Consider the following 15755-nt stretch of genomic DNA (forward strand, 5'->3'; position numbering starts at 1 on the left):
CATTTATTTCTACATGTTCATCCCAGGTACTTAGATGGCCACGGTCCAAGGCCCAGCCTCCAGAGAGCTGCACCATGAGCTTACACTGGTCCTACTACATTTGCTGGAAGGCGCCATGTTCCCAGCTTTCCTACTGTTACAAACACTTTGAGGTTTCCGACCTTTCCACTAAGATCGGTGGCTGGTGCCACTCTTTCTGCTCCCAGTTCTGGCCTTGACATCCTGCACACACTGGGTACTTACAAATGCAGTGGTCTCAGAAAGTGAAGACTTTTTTTAACTAGTCCCATGTGGTTGCTGGGGAAGGAGAAGCTGCTGGCCAGGCAAGTGGGATCTTGGTCAAAGGCAAGGCAGGACGCAGACAGCCGGGGCCGTAGGGTATGGATGACCATCCAGGCTCAGAGTTTATGAAGAAGGGGACATCCCTGGTGGTCCGACTTTTGCCAAGCCTCTCCTGCCGTCCTTTGCCATTATAGCCTATTCAGTCCTGTGTCACTGTGCTGAGGGAGCCTGCCTGCCTAGGTTCTTTCCAAAGGAAGCTCTCTGCTTCTGGGTGGAGTCGGACCCCACCAGGCCCTCTGTACCCAAGAGCTTGGGCTGAGGCCTTGGGGGGGCGGCAGGCAGAGGCCACCCACTCACGATCCCCAGCAAGGTGCCACTGAGTGGGGTGGGTGAGGGCTGCAGGGACAGATATCTCTTGGGGTTGGCCTGGCAGCTGATAACCCCAGGCGACACCCTGAGAGCTCGGCAGCCGCCCTTCTGTGTCCCGCATTCTAGGGGGTTATCTCAGGGCTCTGCGCGCTCACCGAGAGCAGCTCTCGGTCCTTCTCTCCGTCTGCCTGCGAGCCCCACCGAGGTCAGGGCCTGGCATAGTCTGGTGAATGTTTTGCCCTGTGAAGAACCAGGAGACACTCGGCAGTCAACCCCGAAGTCGCGGCAGTTCACTACTGGGACAAGGCCCGGCTCGCACGCCGCCTCCCAGGCCCCGCCCCTCAGCCGCGCGGTACGGTGGACCCGACCCTCACTGGCTCAGCCCCGCCCCGCCCCGCCCCGCCGCCACTTAGGCTCCGCCCCGCCTGGCCTAGCTTCTTTCTCCTCGCAGCCTGGTCCGGACTCTGGCCTCACCCCTCCTCAAGTGGGCCGTCGATCCTCACTGACCTCCCCCCTCCCCCAAGACCCACTTCTGTATTCCGTGTCCACAGCGCCACCCCCTCTCCTCGGAAACCCCTCCAGTAACGGGCCTAGGGCTAGGCCCCTGACCCCGCCTCTCACCAGCCCGGTGCCCCACCCCTCCAACGCCTCCCAGGTCGGAAGCTCCGGCGTCTCCCTCAGGGACCCACCTCCCGTCGAGGCCACGCCCCTCCACTAACGCTTCCCGCCTATTAGCGAGAGGTCCCGCCCCTCCCACGGCGAGGCCCGACTGCGCCGAGACCCGCGGAGCGCTACGGGCTCCGCCCCGCTAAGCCTCACTTCCGGGCGCCAGCACGCCCCGCCTCGCCCCCACACCGTACGGCGACGATGGAGCGGCAGGTGAGGGCTCGGCCCGCGGTTCCCGTGGTCCTGGCAGCCCGGGCCGGGCCTGATCGTGGTGTGTCCCCTGCCCAGGTGCTGCTGAGCGAGCCCGAGGAGGCGGCGGCGCTGTACCGGGGCCTTAGCCGCCAGCCCGCGCTGAGCGCCGCCTGCCTGGGCCCGGAGGTCACCACGCAGTACGGGGGCCACTACCGGACGGTGCACACTGGTGTGTGTTTGGAGGGGTATCGGGTAGTGGGCCCACTCGGGTGGAGAGGAAGCGGGTGTGCAGGGTTCGCTGCTTGACAGTGCACCCGGGTGTGTGTGGAGGAGGACGGGTCTTGGAGGGAGTGGGTAGGAAGCGTGCACCTCCCAGAGGTTGGTGCACAGGTGTAACGGGGGTGCTGTCGGGCATTATGGGACTGTGCCCGTTAGTCCGTGAGTTGAGGGTAGAAGTCTGACCTGGGTGCATGGTTTGGGCCTTGTGGGGCTCATCCCTATCGTTCTGTCTCACACACGCCAGGATGCCTTCAGGGTTCTGGGGTGGGCGCAGTCGTGGTTTCTCCCCAAGAGGCCGTCACCTCAGGCTCTGGAGGCCTAGACTTGAGTTGTGCTCAAGAGTTGTCCGTCCTGCACCCAGAATATCTGGAGACAGATTGAGGGAGGTGGGCTGGGCCTTCTGAGGGTGGGGTGGGGAGAACCTGTGCTGGGAGCGGTCAAATCGAGCTGTCTCACACCTTTCCTCACAGAGTGGACCCAGAGGGACCTGGAACGTATGGAGAACATCCGATTCTGTCGCCAGTACCTGGTGTTCCACGATGGGGACTCAGTGGTCTTTGCAGGGCCTGCGGGCAACAGTGTGGAGACCCGGGGGGAGTAAGTGTGAGGGAAGAAGTTTGTGGGCAAGGCCACAGCCATCTGCAAAGCCTTTTTGAATGCCCACCATGTGTCTGTGTTCGGGTAGGGCCCAGAAGAGAGGCCAGGAGCCAGCGTCCTGCCTCTCGGGAGCTCATGCAGTCTCTAGTGACATGACCTGATAAGCACTGGAGGTTTGTCCCAAACTTGGGCCTGGAGTAAAGCCCATGGCTTAGGGAGGCTGGGGAGAGTAGAGCCCATGCCCCATGGTGGAGAGGTAAGGCCAGCTGCCATGGTGGAGCTAGAAGGGCTGCAGGGGTGGATGTGGGGCCAAAGCCTCAGGAATCTTGTCTAAGAGATTAGGCCTCTAAGGCGGCAGGATTGGGCTGTGCTTGGGGGTGGGGGGAGATAATCCTGACCTGCCACTCCGTGTCCCCTCAGGTTACTGAGCAGAGAGTCTCCTTCAGGAGCCATGAAAGCTGTACTGCGCAAGGTTGGAGGCTTGGGCCCTGGGGAGGAGAAGCAGTTCCTGGAGGTGTGTCAGCATGGGACCAGGTGGTGGGTAACTGGGGCCTCAGTCTACACATAAGGCCCTGTTGGGAGGCAGGCAACCTGATCCAAGATGTCCCCAGGTCTGGGCGAAGAACCGGAAGCTCAAGAGCTTCAACCTGTCAGCGCTGGAAAAACATGGGCCCGTGTACGAGGATGGTGAGGCAGCTGGCTGGTGAGCAGGCAGGGTGGACAGGAGGGGCAGCCGTAGCCCAGGGCTCCCCTGATTGGCCCTCCCTCACCCAGACTGCTTTGGCTGCCTGTCCTGGTCGCACTCGGAAACACATTTGTTGTATGTGGCAGAGAAGAAGCGTCCCAAGGCTGAGTCCTTCTTTCAGACCAAAGCCTTGGACGTCAGTGGCGATGATGACGAGATGGCCAGGCCGAAGAAGCCAGACCAGGCCATCAAGGTGCTCAGGGCCATGGCCAGTCCATGATGGCCCTGCAGGGAATCCCTGGGGCTCCGTATGCTCCCTGCCCACACTGCCGTACAACTGGGGGGGCAGGGCAGGCTTGCAAAGACAGGCTGGGCATTGAGTATCTTGTGTTCTCAGGGGGATCAGTTTGTGTTTTATGAAGACTGGGGAGAAAACATGGTTTCCAAAAGCATTCCGGTGCTTTGCGTGCTGGATATCGAGAGTGGCAACATCTCTGTGCTTGAGGGCGTCCCTGACAGTGTGTCCCCTGGACAGGTTAGCGCTGAGTCCGCCTACATACTCCTGCTGGAGCCTGGGGGCCCTGCCTGAGCTACTGCCCCTTGTTTATACCTGCCCTGTGGTCTTGTTCACAGGCATTCTGGGCCCCTGGAGATACAGGTGTGGTGTTTGTAGGCTGGCAGCATGAGCCCTTCCGGTTGGGCGTCCGCTTCTGCAGCAATCGCAGGTGAGGGAATGGGGTTAGGCAGGAGGCCTTGTAGCTCAGGCTGGCCTTGAAGCTGAGAATCTCCCTGGCGGTTCCAGGTCAGCCCTGTACTATGTGGATCTCATCGGGGGGAAGTGTGGTAAGTGCTGGCGCCCACCTATGCTTTGCTGACACGCACTGACCCTGCCAGCCCGCACGACGCTCACGTTTCCGTCTGGTCCAGAGCTCTTTTCGGATGACTCTCTGGCTGTCTCTTCTCCCCGGCTGAGTCCAGACCAGTGTCGCATCGTCTACCTGCAGTACCCATCTCTGGTCCCCCATCATCAGTGTAGCCAACTGTGCCTGGTGAGCTGGAGGTGGGCCAGGTGGGGTGAGCTAGAGAGGGGGGATGGTGGAGGAGAGCTGAAGGTCAGCCTCGTCTCCTCATGGGCCCCTCAGTGGACCTCCTGTCCTGGGTGCAGTGATGGTGTGAGTCCTGCCTGCCCGTCTCTCGAGGCAGGGCTTGGAGGCTGAGAGTGCTGGCGTGGGGGCCTTTGCCTGTCAAGACTCACCGCCTTGAGATCGTTCTCTGTCTATCATAATGCTCCTCCCTTTGTTCCTCAGCCGCACGTGGCAGGCTCTGCAAGGGGCTGGGATATAGTGGGCAGTTCCAGAGTTAAAGTCCTTGCCCAGACCCTAGGGAAAGTCAGAGGCCCTTTCGGACATGTGGTCCAGGCCACCAGTAAGGGGCTACATCAGACTCACCTCAGGTCCTCCCTCCCTTTCCTGAGCTTACCCAGGGTTATCAGAGAAGGGAACTGGTACTGCACTCTGTGTCCTGAGGGCACTGCCAGTCCCTTGGTGGGCATGACCATCATGTTCTCTTGCAGTATGACTGGTATACCAAGGTCACTTCGGTGGTAGTAGACATTGTGCCTCGGCAGCTGGGAGGTAAGGGGTGTGTGGCGGGGTGGGTACAGTGGAGCCTGCAGCTCTGTTTTCCTGCCGTCTGTTATCCCTGTGCAGGGCCAGCCACCTCAGCCCTTCCTTCCTGGGTTGCGTCTGAAGTCTTCCTCCCTGCTGGGCCAGCCCCATGTTTAGCCTCCAGAGAGCAGGGCCGCCACCACAGGGAGGAGCTCTGATAGAGCAAGTCCACTAGTCCGAAGCTGAGAGCAGAGCGACTCAAGCTGGCTGTGAATTTAGAAAAGCCAGTGCGTTTCCTCTGAGCACGCGCAGCTTCTCTCAGAAGCTCCTGAGCTCTGCCTCTCCTGGGCCTTCAGAGGCCTTGCCCCTCAGCCGCCTCTTCAGGTAGTTCTGCATCACCCAGGGTGCCCCCCACGTGTGGGATCGCCATTCTGTCACAGCTACAGGGGCCCCAGGTGAATTCCCCAGCAGCCCAGCCTGCCTCATAGTCTTGACCCCCCACGCCTCCCCTCCTGGACGAGGTCTGCAGCCTTCCCGTCTTCGCAGAGAACTTCTCTGGGATCTACTGCAGCCTTCTGCCCCTGGGGTGCTGGTCAGCTGACAGCCAGAGAGTGGTTTTCGACTCAGTTCAGCGCAGCCGGCAGGTAAGGGGCCCTGCCTATGTTGAGAGGCGGCGTCTGCACCAACCCCCAGGCCCGTGGGCCTAGGGCGTAGCATATGCACGCCGCTGGGTGGAACGCCCGGCCACAAGGTCTCACGGTCCCTTAAGGCTCTGCCTGCCCTGGTCCTGGATTCACTTCTTCAGGAGGCTGGCTGCCCTGTGGCCTCAGATGCCATCCTTGGTCATGGTATCCTGTAGTATCTACAACGGAGCCCTTGGCCTTTTTCCCCAAGGCATAGATGTAACCTACCTCCCCCAACCATTTCCCGCTTGGGGACAAAAGGGCTGCCACTGGGGTGGGCCCCTAAACACTATACAGGGAGCTGGTAGAGATGCAACAGAGGCCTTCTCCCAGGGATTGCATGGGGACACCCACAGTGTGCCAGGCTCCTGTTGGGTATGATATCATGTGCCCTCGTTCTGGCTCAAAGGGGCTCAGAGGCATTCCTTACCTTGCCCAGGGTCACCTAACAAGTTGTGACGGGTCTGGGATTTGAATCCAGGCGCTCAGACCACTCCCTACTGTACTGAGTAGCCATCACCATAGCGGCTCACAGCCCTGGCCTAGTCCAGGGGTCCCTAAGAGAGTAGAGACAAGGTTGGGGTGGGACCCATGGGGCTCTTGAATGTGGTACCACATATGCCTTTTTCCTGTCCCAGGACCTTTTTGCTGTGGACACCCAGATGGGCAGTGTGACCTCCCTGACGGCTGGTGAGCAGAGCTGGTGAACGGGCCAGCCAGGCCAGGGCTGGGACTGGGGCAGCAGAGGCTCTCTGGGTCCCCGCACCACTGACTGTCTTGAAGACTTCACTGACAATCTCACGAGGACCCTGCCCATGCAGGACGCTTTCCGAGCCAAGAGCCCGCCTCCCTTGCTCCCCTCTGCTTCATGTGTCCTGGCCCTGGTCCCCACCCCTGCTCCTTGAACCCACAAAACTCCCCCTTGCCAAGATCTGCCAGGCATACTTCGTCCTCCCCATACCTCAGGCAGAAGCAACTCTGCCAGCCAGGGCCCCGTGAAGCCCTCTGTTGGCTCCCTCATCGTCCTCTTACCCAGGCCAGGTAATTCTGCCCCTAAATGTCTTTTGAGTCCTCCACCTGCCTGACTACTCACTCCTCCACAAAGCTACCGAAGTATCATTTCCAGACTACATCTCGTCACGCGAGCCCTGCTTAAGAATCTCCTTGGACCCCACTGCCCAGAATCAGCACCCTCCCCACCCCCACCCCTGGGCTTAGCTGCCACCCTGCAGGCTACATTCATCATGTGGTCGATGGCTATGCCATGATGGTTCAGTGTGTCCCCAGATCTAGCTGCTGGATTGACAATGGACAGCGGGAGGTTCACCCAGGGCCGTGTGCAGCTGGGGGTCATGATAATGTTTGTGGGCATCCCTTTGCTTCTCAGGGTGCAAGGGGCACCTTGCTGCAGAGCGTCCAGCCTGACACTCTGGCTCTACAGGGAATGGATGGGAGAGAGGGGGGCCCCTGCCAAGTGTTTAGTGGCATCTGCCTTCTCCAGGGGGGTCAGGTGGAAGCTGGAAGCTACTCACAATCGACCGGGACCTCATGGTGGCACAGTTCTCCACACCTAGCCTTCCCCCAACACTGGTGAGTGTCGGTGGTCCCCAGGCCAGGAGTCAGGGGTTCTGTGCAGGCAGAGCTCCCCAGGTCAGAACTGGCCTCAGAGTCTGACTATGGCTGGTTAGCATGTGAGAGGCCAAGACATGGGTCCAGCCCAGCATGGTCCATGAAGGTCTGGCACCTGTGGGAAGAACTATTGGGCTGAGGTGTGGTTTGTACAGAACAGGGTGTCTGGGAAAGTGCCCAGTCCTCTGGCTTAACAGAGCACTGAGAGACCTCAGAGCCTAGAAGCTGAGAAGGCGGGGGGTGGCTGTATGAGTACCTTTGTGTATACCAGCCCACAGTGGGAGTCCATGCTCTACCCTCCGGAGGGAGAGAAGGCCCAGCACTGTGAAAGCTGCCCACCTTGCACCCTGAGCAGAGGTGGGAGGGCAGGGAGGCAGCCAGGGCCCCTGTGACACACTCTTTCCTCTTGGCAGAAAGTTGGGTTCCTGCCTCCTGCGGGGAAGGAGCAGTCAGTGTCGTGGGTGTCCCTGGAAGAGGCTGAACCCATTCCCGACATCTCCTGGGGCATCCGGGTACTACAGCCACCCCCAGAGCAAGAGAATATGCAGTATGGTGAGCTGGGCCCAGGCAGAGGGGTACCTTCTCCAAGTTCCCCAGCACACAGCTTCTGTAGTCACCTTTCCTGCCTCCTGCCTCGCATTGTGGGGTTTCTTGGGATTGCCTCCAGGAGATTTTCTCTTTGTCTTGTGCACAGTCATGGGGAGTAGTGTCCAGGCACCTGGGTGCCTGCTCTGGGTATCAGAGCATCTGATCTGGGCATCACCAGGCCAGATCCCCTATGGTGGGAATACCTAGGCCCAAAGAAGACAGGAGGCCTGTGACCACACCTCACCCAGAATGCTGTCCTTGCAGAGTGGGGTTCCCTGACGGGGGGCCCATGTGTCACTGTGTGCTGCCTTAGCCAGGTCTTTGTTCCAGAGCTCAGCCGCAGACCTGCAGCCACAGCTGGGGCCTTGGCTGGGGCAGCTCTCGGGCAGTAGCACTGGCTCTTCTAACTGCTGCCTCTCCCTGCAGCTGGCCTTGACTTCGAAGCAATCCTTCTGCAGCCCAGTGATCCTCCAGATAAGACCCAGGTGCCCATGGTGGTCATGCCCCACGGTAGGCATCTGGCCGAAGACCCCCTGCCCTCCCACCAGCCCTCCTAGCTGGCTCTTTCATCCTGTTTCCTGTCCATAGGGGGTCCCCATTCATCCTTTGTCACTGCCTGGATGCTGTTCCCAGCCATGCTTTGCAAGATGGGCTTTGCAGTACTATTAGGTGAGTGAGCAGGGCCCCGCAGCTCTTGTAGGGCTGAGTGGGGGAGGGTGAGGTCAGGCCTGGTTTGTTAAGCACCACGGGTACCACCCTAGTCACCAGGCGTCTGTGTAGCCTGGACCTGGTAACCACTACCAGGAAGTGCCGTGGCCCAGTCTCTGGCTCCACGGAGCGGTGATAACATGGACACACTCGGGGCTTCCGTGGCAAGGGTGCTGTGGTCACTGGGCAGCAGCCTCACATCTCTTGGCCCTTCCCCGTGACAGTCTGTGCAGCTGGCGCAAGGCTTACTTCATAGAGGGGTGACAAGGTGTCTAGGGGCTGGGACTGTCACTTGACCACGCCGTCTGGTCCTTCCCTGGCCTCCAGTGAACTATCGCGGCTCCACGGGCTTTGGCCAGGACAGTATCCTCTCCCTGCCTGGCAATGTGGGCCACCAAGATGTGAAGGACGTCCAGGTAGCTGGGGCTGGGCTTCCGGACAGGCTTGGGGGGCGGGGTGGGGGGCTCCATCAAGCTGGCCAGGCAGCTGGTTGCAGTGTGCTTTACCTCACCCTACAGTTTGCAGTAGAGCAGGTGCTCCAGGAAGAAAACTTTGACGCAGGCCGCGTGGCCCTTATGGGTGGTTCCCATGGTGGCTTCCTCTCCTGCCACCTGATTGGCCAGTACCCAGAGATGTATGGTGCCTGCGTGGCACGGAACCCTGTGATCAACATCGCCTCCATGATGGGCTCCACTGACGTCCCTGATTGGTGGGTGTGCCCCACAGGTTCCTGCCCTTCTCCCTTCTACCCCATTCCCCCAGGGAGCCACCCAGGCCCCAGAGCTCCAGCAGCTGCACCAGCTCAGTCTCTTGCAGGTGCATGGTGGAGGCTGGCTTCCCCTACAGAAGTGACTGCCTACCAGACCTCAGCATGTGGGCTGAGATGCTGGACAAGTCACCCATCAAGTACACCCCTCAGGTATGCAGCCCTCCCTCTGCCCACTCTGTCCAGAGCCTGGAGCCCTGCTCACCATGGCTCCCCACACCCGCAGGTGAAGACGCCGCTATTACTGATGCTGGGCCAGGAGGACCGGCGTGTGCCCTTCAAGCAGGGCATAGAGTATTACCGTGCCCTCAAGGCCCAGAATGTGCCTGTTCGGTGAGTACATCAGGACAGCCCTGGCAGCTGGTGGGCAGGTGAGCAGGGGAGGACCCTCTGGCCTCAAATATGGCTGCCCGACCCCTACAGGCTCCTGCTCTATCCCAAAAGCACCCATGCACTATCGGAAGTGGAGGTGGAGTCAGACAGCTTCATGAACGCTGTGGTCTGGCTGCGCACGCACTTGGGCAACTGAAGCCCTGCCTCTCTGCATGAGCTGTTGTCAGATGCCACACTTGGCTCTTGGAGAGCCCTAGGGTCTGGCAGAGTGGTGAGAGGCCTCCTGGGCTCTGGACTCCATGGATGGGTGAGCCAAGAAATGTGGGCTATATGGTTATAATAAATGAGGACAGAGCCTGGTTCCTGCCGGTACTTTGTGCCAAGCCATGCCTAATCCCAGCCCCACCTTTGGGGTTCAGAGACCATAGGCCCGGGTGTGGTAGCCAGAAGGACCTCATCTATGTCCAGTGTGAAAGGGGAAAGGAAAGTGAGAGGTTCAGCCGCTGTCTGTCCTGGCCAACTGGGACTCCACCGGGCTAGTTCCTGGTGCTGCAGCCCGTTCTGTTAGACGCTGCCCTACACCACCCCTGCCAGCAGTTCATGCAGGGGACTAGTGAGGCCCTGCTATTCCATAGGCTAAGGTGGTCCTAAGGACCGGATCGCCTAGCCCAGGCTGCACAGGGCTCGAGCCACCCAGGCTGAACAAGGAATTGCCAGTTCATTCCCTAGACGCAAAGGTTAAGAAGCACCCTGCAAGGCATAAAGAGGAAAAGGTGGCTTTATGTCTGACAGGAAGCTCCATCCTTCCCAAGGTACATGGGATTGAGGCCGGACCTAGCCCAGCTGTATGACCTTGTGAATCCAGTCCACAAACACAGAGACACGCATGAAAATGGCTGGCCAGCCGGGCCGTGCACATACTCGGTTGGGGATTATAATTCCCTCCAGAACCCAGCAGTCATGGGTAAAGCAGGCAAGTGGGCCCCCGTAGTCACCCTGGTAGGTGGGAGAAGTGGTAAAGGGCCTGGGCCATGGCAGACACCAGCCCCCTTGGGGCTGAAGTAGCACATTTTCAGCTTCCCATACCCTCCCCAGGCTGGCCAGGGGCCCTGCCACGGACCTCACAGGCGCCCACAGGGGCCAGCAATCCCTTAGTGCACATCTCACTCTCACGCACGCGTCCTCGGTGTTTGATATTACATTCCTGATTGGAGATGACGGTCAGCGGAGCCACGTTTAGCACCATGTTGTTCCCTGTATCTATAGTGAAGGCGATGAGAAGAAGGGGAGGGCCTTTGGGTAGGATCCAAGGCTGGGCCTCCTTACCCCTGCACTGTGCTCTTACCTTTGGTTTCACCCCAGCCTGCGATCTCACACTTGGTCTCTGGAAGTACCACATACCGCTCAGGGGGCAAGCAGATCAGGGCCACGTGCTGGTTCAGAGTTGCCGGTCTTTGGCAGGAATGAGGGCACTCAGGGTCCGTGGCCACAAGGCCCAGCCCCACCTCTCACCCTCTTGACTTATCACACACCTCTCCAGCTTGAGCAGAACAAGCTGGGAGCCTGAAGGCCCGCACACCAACTTGGCCACTGGGACCCGCTGCAGGCCTGGGTCCCCAGGCCGTGGGTTCAGGAACATGGTGCCCAACCACACCTCATAGCCTATGAGAGGCACATGGCTGGGAGAGAAGCTCTGCTAAGTCAGTCGTGACTCATAGTCTGCAACCCCAAGGCTTACCTGTTGGCTCACCTGGGGAAGGTGGCTAAGGGGAAGATGAAGGCGGAGGAGTGGGATGAGGTGGGTCCCCAAACCCACGGAAGGCTCACCAGGAGGAGAAGCACTGCCGGGCAGTCAGTACCCACTGCTCCTTCACTAGGGATCCCCCACAGAAATGCTGGCCCTGCCTGGAGGAGGGGCAGGTAGGAGAGGGAAGAGTGAGTCCTGGCACACAGGCTGGAACTGCCGTTTCTTGGCTAGGACCTCTGCCACTGGAGGCCAGGGACAGGTTCCCACCCCCCACTGGCAGAAGCACAGTAGATACAGCCTCAGCTCCTCTCTTGGGGAGATGGGCAGTTGTGCCTCACCGATTGCGCAAGCTGACTGTCCAGGGTGAGTTCCCAGGCTGGCCCCCCACCACACGCAGCTTGGAGCGATGCCGGTCCACGGGAGGCACCCTCTTGCCACACTTCTCAAACAGCACTTGGTCTGGGGGACAGGATGGGCTGGATGAAACCCCGACTGCATGGAGAGAGGGGGCAAAGGGCCTCCGACCCGCCTGGCCCAAGTCCCTACCCGGGGGCTCCAGAATGGACGGTGGTTGGTCATCATCTGAAAGAGCCAAGTTCATCCGAGTTAAGAGAGCCAGCCTTCGGTCGTGGAAGCTGGGGGCGAGGCCTCGGGGAAGTGTCACCGGCGCTCACCGCAGCGCTGCAGTGCACAGTAGTCGAAGGGAGTCCTGGGATCAGTAGTGTAGCACCAGGGCCCGTGGCTATCCCCGTCAGGGTTCCGGCAGAAGTTCTCCTCCAGTTGTGCGTGTGGGGCGGAGGTAGGCGTGAACCTAGGCAGGAGGGGGAGCAAAATCAGCAGGGTAATCCCAAGGCCCCGCTGGGCTCCAGTTTGAGAGGCCACAGCGTGCCGCGTTTGGGTTAGCACAGACCTAAGGGGCCGGGCGCGCCGACCGACTCACTGCGACTTGTGTGGCGTCTGTGCGGACCAGCGCTGGCACCGGACGCCCTTTCGAGTCTTACTGACCGAGCCGCGGTACTGCTCCCCTGCGCCGTGGTAGCAGTCTGCGGTGGGCAGACAGGGACGGCCGTCAGCCGATTCTTGCTCAACCTCCGGCTAAGTAACTTCAGCCCTAACTTGGGCCTTACCCTCCGGCCGCACATCGTCGATGCAGCGCCGGATCTGGTAGCAGAAGGCCACCCGCATGCCAGGCCGCGATGTGAAACACCAGGGCGCCTCCGAGCCGTCGGGGTTCCGGCAGAAGTTCTCCCGAAGGTCCCTGGGCAGGCGCGCGGCTTAGCGCAGGTGGGTCCCAGCTGCCTCCAGCTGGAGCCCAGCCTCCGGCTCCGCCCCAGGCCCCGCCTTCCTCCAAGCCCCGCCCCGGGACCACTCTCTTCAGGTCCCACCCGCAGGAGGACGCCCCCAGCGACAGCCCGCGACCTCACTTGCACGCGTATTTCTCGGGCGCAAAGCGATGCTGATGCGGGTACTGTGCGTCCCAACGCTGGCAAGGCACACCCGTGACGGTGGTGTTGGCCGTGCCCCGGTAGCCCTCGCCCTTCCCGCGGAAGCAGTTCAGCGTCGTGGCTTCGTGGCGCGGCTGTGCCTCGGACCCTTGGATGGACCGTGGCCGGTCGGAGCCCGAGCCGGAGCTGAGACCCGGGCTCGGGCTGGGGCTGAGGCTGAGCCCCACTCCCGCGGGTCCCCAGCCGGGCCACGCCTACCCCGACCCCTTCCCCCAGCTAGGCCACGCCCCCCCACGCTTCCCAGGTGCCTCCCTGGCCCGGCCCTCGCGTCCTACCGCAGCGCGAGAGATCGCAGAATTCTCGCTCCACCTGCGGGTCGGTGGTGTAGCACCAGGGCCGCTCTGAGCCGTCCGGATTCCGGCAGTAGTTGTCGTCCAGGCTTTTGTCAAGGAACCTGGGGGCGGTAGCGGGGCGTGAACAAGACCCTGGGACTCAGGCCGTGACTGTTTCCTATACACTGCCTGATATCGGGCCCCGCCCTCACTACCCTAGCCTGGCCGCGGTGGCACTGAGCCCGCCCACGCGTACTTGCTGGGCTCAAAGGGGTGCGGGTGCGGGCGCTGCAGGTCCCAGCGCTGACACTCGCGTCCTGACTCGGTGCGGTCCACTGCGCCGCGGTAATCCTCGCCATTGCACCAAGTGCAAGCGGCTGGAAACACAGGGCCAGTGGGTTCGTGGACGGACGTGAGCATGCTCCTTCCGCCCCAGGCTCGACCAGAGCCAGTTACCCTCCCGGCAGGACTTGATGCCGCAGCTCTGGAAGCGCACAGCAGGGTCTGTCGTGTAGCACCATGGCCCTCCGGGGTCCCGGTCAGGGTTGCGGCAGAAGTTCTCCTCCAAGCCGTTCCGGAGTGTGGGCGTGTACCTGGGTGCGGAGAGCTGCAATACAGTGGCTGCTGGGGGCAGGCGTCCGCAAGAAGGGACAGAGGGGAGGTGCCTTTCACCTGTGGTCATTGGGGAACCTGTGGCTCCAGCGCTGGCAAGGTAGGCCACCTGTGGTGATGGCCACAGTGCCCCGGTACTTGACCCCATTATCCATGAGGCAGGTCCGCACATAGTCTGGAAGCAATAGACCCACGGTCAACAAGGCCTGAGGCCCCAGCACCCCCTCATCAGCTCGCCCTTCTCTGCAGTCACTCGCCTTTCTTTTGGAAGAGATCGCAACGCCCTGAACGCTGCAGCTGTGTGTGGGGTGAGTCTTGAGTCCATGGGAGCAGCTGGCAACCATGGCTGCTCACGTTGTAGTGGAAGGCCCTGGAAGGAGGAGGCACAGGATCACCCAGTGCCCAGGTTCCCCTGCCCCCACCCTTATCTAGGTCCTGTTGCCAGTCACCTGCAGTCCAATAGGCGCCCGCAACGCCCTGCACATTCCTCAGCATCTGTCGCATCGTCTTGCCAAGGCCCAGGCCCCTCTGCATGTAGCAGGTGTTGGAGCTCTGTACCCCGGAGTATCTGGAAGTCATTTAAAGGCGAGCGCTGCCCTGCGTGGTGGGCATGCATGTGGGTTCATGTATATCCATACTTCATTCATTCAGGGGATCAAAGCTACAAGGCTCTGGGATGGGCTTAGTGGATACATTCAAGGGTCAGACCCCTGTACAGGGTGGCAGAAGCCGGCCCCGACATGGTAACTATTACCTGTGCCCCTGTTTTTTGGGCAAGGCACCAGACTCAGGTTTAAAACATTCTCTGTAGGAGAGCAGTGGGAGGTGGTGCTTGCCCTCTGGAACTTGTTTCATCTCATCTCTCAGCTGAGAATGCCAAGGCTCAGAGCTATCATACTACCCAGGCAGAGGCTCAACCCAGGCATTCCCACTTCAGACCTGGTCTCTCGCTAGCAGGGCATGTGCTAGGTTAGAGGGTTAGATCCGCCTCGTGAGGGGTAACTGCCTGCATGTGTGAATGCATCAGCGCGGTCCCAGCACTGCCTCGATGCTACAGCAGATGTTCTAATACAGGCCTGAATAGGCAGTGTGTGTCTGTATTCCTGGGCCACCCAGCTCTGTGCAAGGAGCCAAGACCTCACTTTGCCATGCCCAGTGAGCTCCTGGCTTGGACAGCAGATGGGTCTGGGGCTGACCCCTTCCCGAAAGCAGATGGGGATCAGTGGGGTTGGGGGCACACTCACCAGGGACCCCTGCGCACTGCATCAGAAGGAGCAGAAGTGGGAACCACCCCATCCCCCTGGCTGGAGGCTGCACTGTGATCCACCACAGCCCCATCCGGGAAATTGTGAAACCTGTCCCTACGGGATTGGGTGGCTCTGGTTCCACACCCCCACTCCAGGCCTGCTGGGGCCTGACCTGAGACCCAGGAATGGGGGTGGGGTCAGGCCTCAGGTCCCTGGGTGAGGGGCGAGCGACCCTCACTCTGGCACAGCTAGCAGGTGAGAGGCCACCCTATGTAGGAGGAAGTTGTTGGAAACGTTCAGTGGGGATTCTTGAAGTGCCCTGGGGTAGGAGTGGAGCCGGCTACAGCCTAGGCTGCTCTGGAGGGAAGGGCAGTATGGGTATGGTTGTTGCCAGAGGCCTCAGTTCCAGCCCCTAGGTGGTGATATTAAACCTTTCTGAGCCTCAGTTACCCCCTGGAAAGTGGGGAACGTTCCCTGCCCCAGCCCCAAGGCAGCCTGCCCCTTTTGCTGCTTATCGGGCCCCAGCTGTAGGCATATGGGCCCACGCCCCTGACAGCAGAGCCCAGAGAGGACGCCCTCGCCCCGTCAGAGGTGTCTTCCCAAGGAAGGTAAGCGAGGCCACCTGTCTGGCCTGAATGGAGGTGGCAGGTAACAGGTAGCAGGGACCCTGGCAGGAGAGGCCTGTCAGACGTCCTTAGGGATCATCTGGGTCGGGCCTCCAAGTATGGGTAGGAGTTGGAACAGGCGGGCTGGAGCTCCCAGTTAAGACATTGCGTTCCGACATGGCTGGGCTAGGAGCTCCTCCTGCGCAGGCGGGGGTCGGGGGCTCTGGCGGTCTGGCGGTCGGGCATTCCAGCGAGGCAAAGGCCGGGAACAACCCGGCGGGAGGCGGCGAAGGTGGCGGGAGGTGGCGATGGTGGCGGAAGGGGCCCCCTGGCGGAGGCCGATCGCTGGCCGGTGCGCGTGCGCAGTGGGCGCTCAGTTTGAC

General features: G+C 60.9%; 2 protein-coding genes across 4 annotated transcripts; one reads left to right on the top strand and one right to left on the bottom strand.

Moving 5' to 3' along the window:
• Window positions 1-1407: 1407 nt before the first annotated feature.
• On the top strand, window positions 1408-9743 carry APEH (acylaminoacyl-peptide hydrolase). The gene is made up of 22 exons (XM_081073029.1): window positions 1408-1530; window positions 1606-1738; window positions 2259-2385; window positions 2806-2899; window positions 2997-3072; window positions 3160-3323; window positions 3468-3605; window positions 3704-3795; window positions 3873-3913; window positions 3998-4119; window positions 4644-4704; window positions 5224-5321; window positions 5999-6050; window positions 6862-6950; window positions 7403-7541; window positions 8004-8087; window positions 8166-8246; window positions 8613-8701; window positions 8804-8994; window positions 9102-9204; window positions 9278-9384; window positions 9475-9743. Exons 1-22 carry the CDS (start codon window positions 1519-1521, stop codon window positions 9578-9580), a joined length of 2199 nt encoding a protein of 732 aa, XP_080929155.1. The 5' UTR covers window positions 1408-1518; the 3' UTR covers window positions 9581-9743.
• A 374-nt stretch (window positions 9744-10117) lies between these two features.
• MST1 (macrophage stimulating 1) lies at window positions 10118-14858 on the bottom strand (the record flags this gene model as incomplete). Of its 3 annotated transcripts, none has more annotated exons than XM_081073031.1 (18): window positions 10118-10380; window positions 10562-10644; window positions 10730-10836; window positions 10917-11063; window positions 11212-11289; window positions 11470-11590; window positions 11678-11713; window positions 11806-11942; window positions 12072-12174; window positions 12259-12389; window positions 12556-12724; window positions 12912-13030; window positions 13165-13285; window positions 13365-13501; window positions 13581-13695; window positions 13778-13890; window positions 13970-14117; window positions 14765-14858. In XM_081073031.1, the coding sequence occupies 18 exons, from the start codon at window positions 14856-14858 to the stop codon at window positions 10219-10221; spliced, it is 2121 nt and encodes a 706-aa protein (XP_080929157.1). In that variant the 3' UTR covers window positions 10118-10218. The 3 variants fall into 3 exon arrangements, with proteins under 3 accessions (XP_080929157.1, XP_080929156.1, XP_080929158.1); XM_081073030.1 differs by having other exon boundaries at window positions 10505-10644; XM_081073032.1 differs by lacking the exons at window positions 12259-12389; window positions 12556-12724 and having other exon boundaries at window positions 10505-10644.
• Window positions 14859-15755: the final 897 nt, after the last annotated feature.

Source organism: Rhinolophus hipposideros, assembly GCF_964194185.1.
Source record: "Rhinolophus hipposideros genome assembly, chromosome: 14".
Classification (NCBI taxonomy): Eukaryota; Metazoa; Chordata; class Mammalia; order Chiroptera; family Rhinolophidae; genus Rhinolophus; species Rhinolophus hipposideros.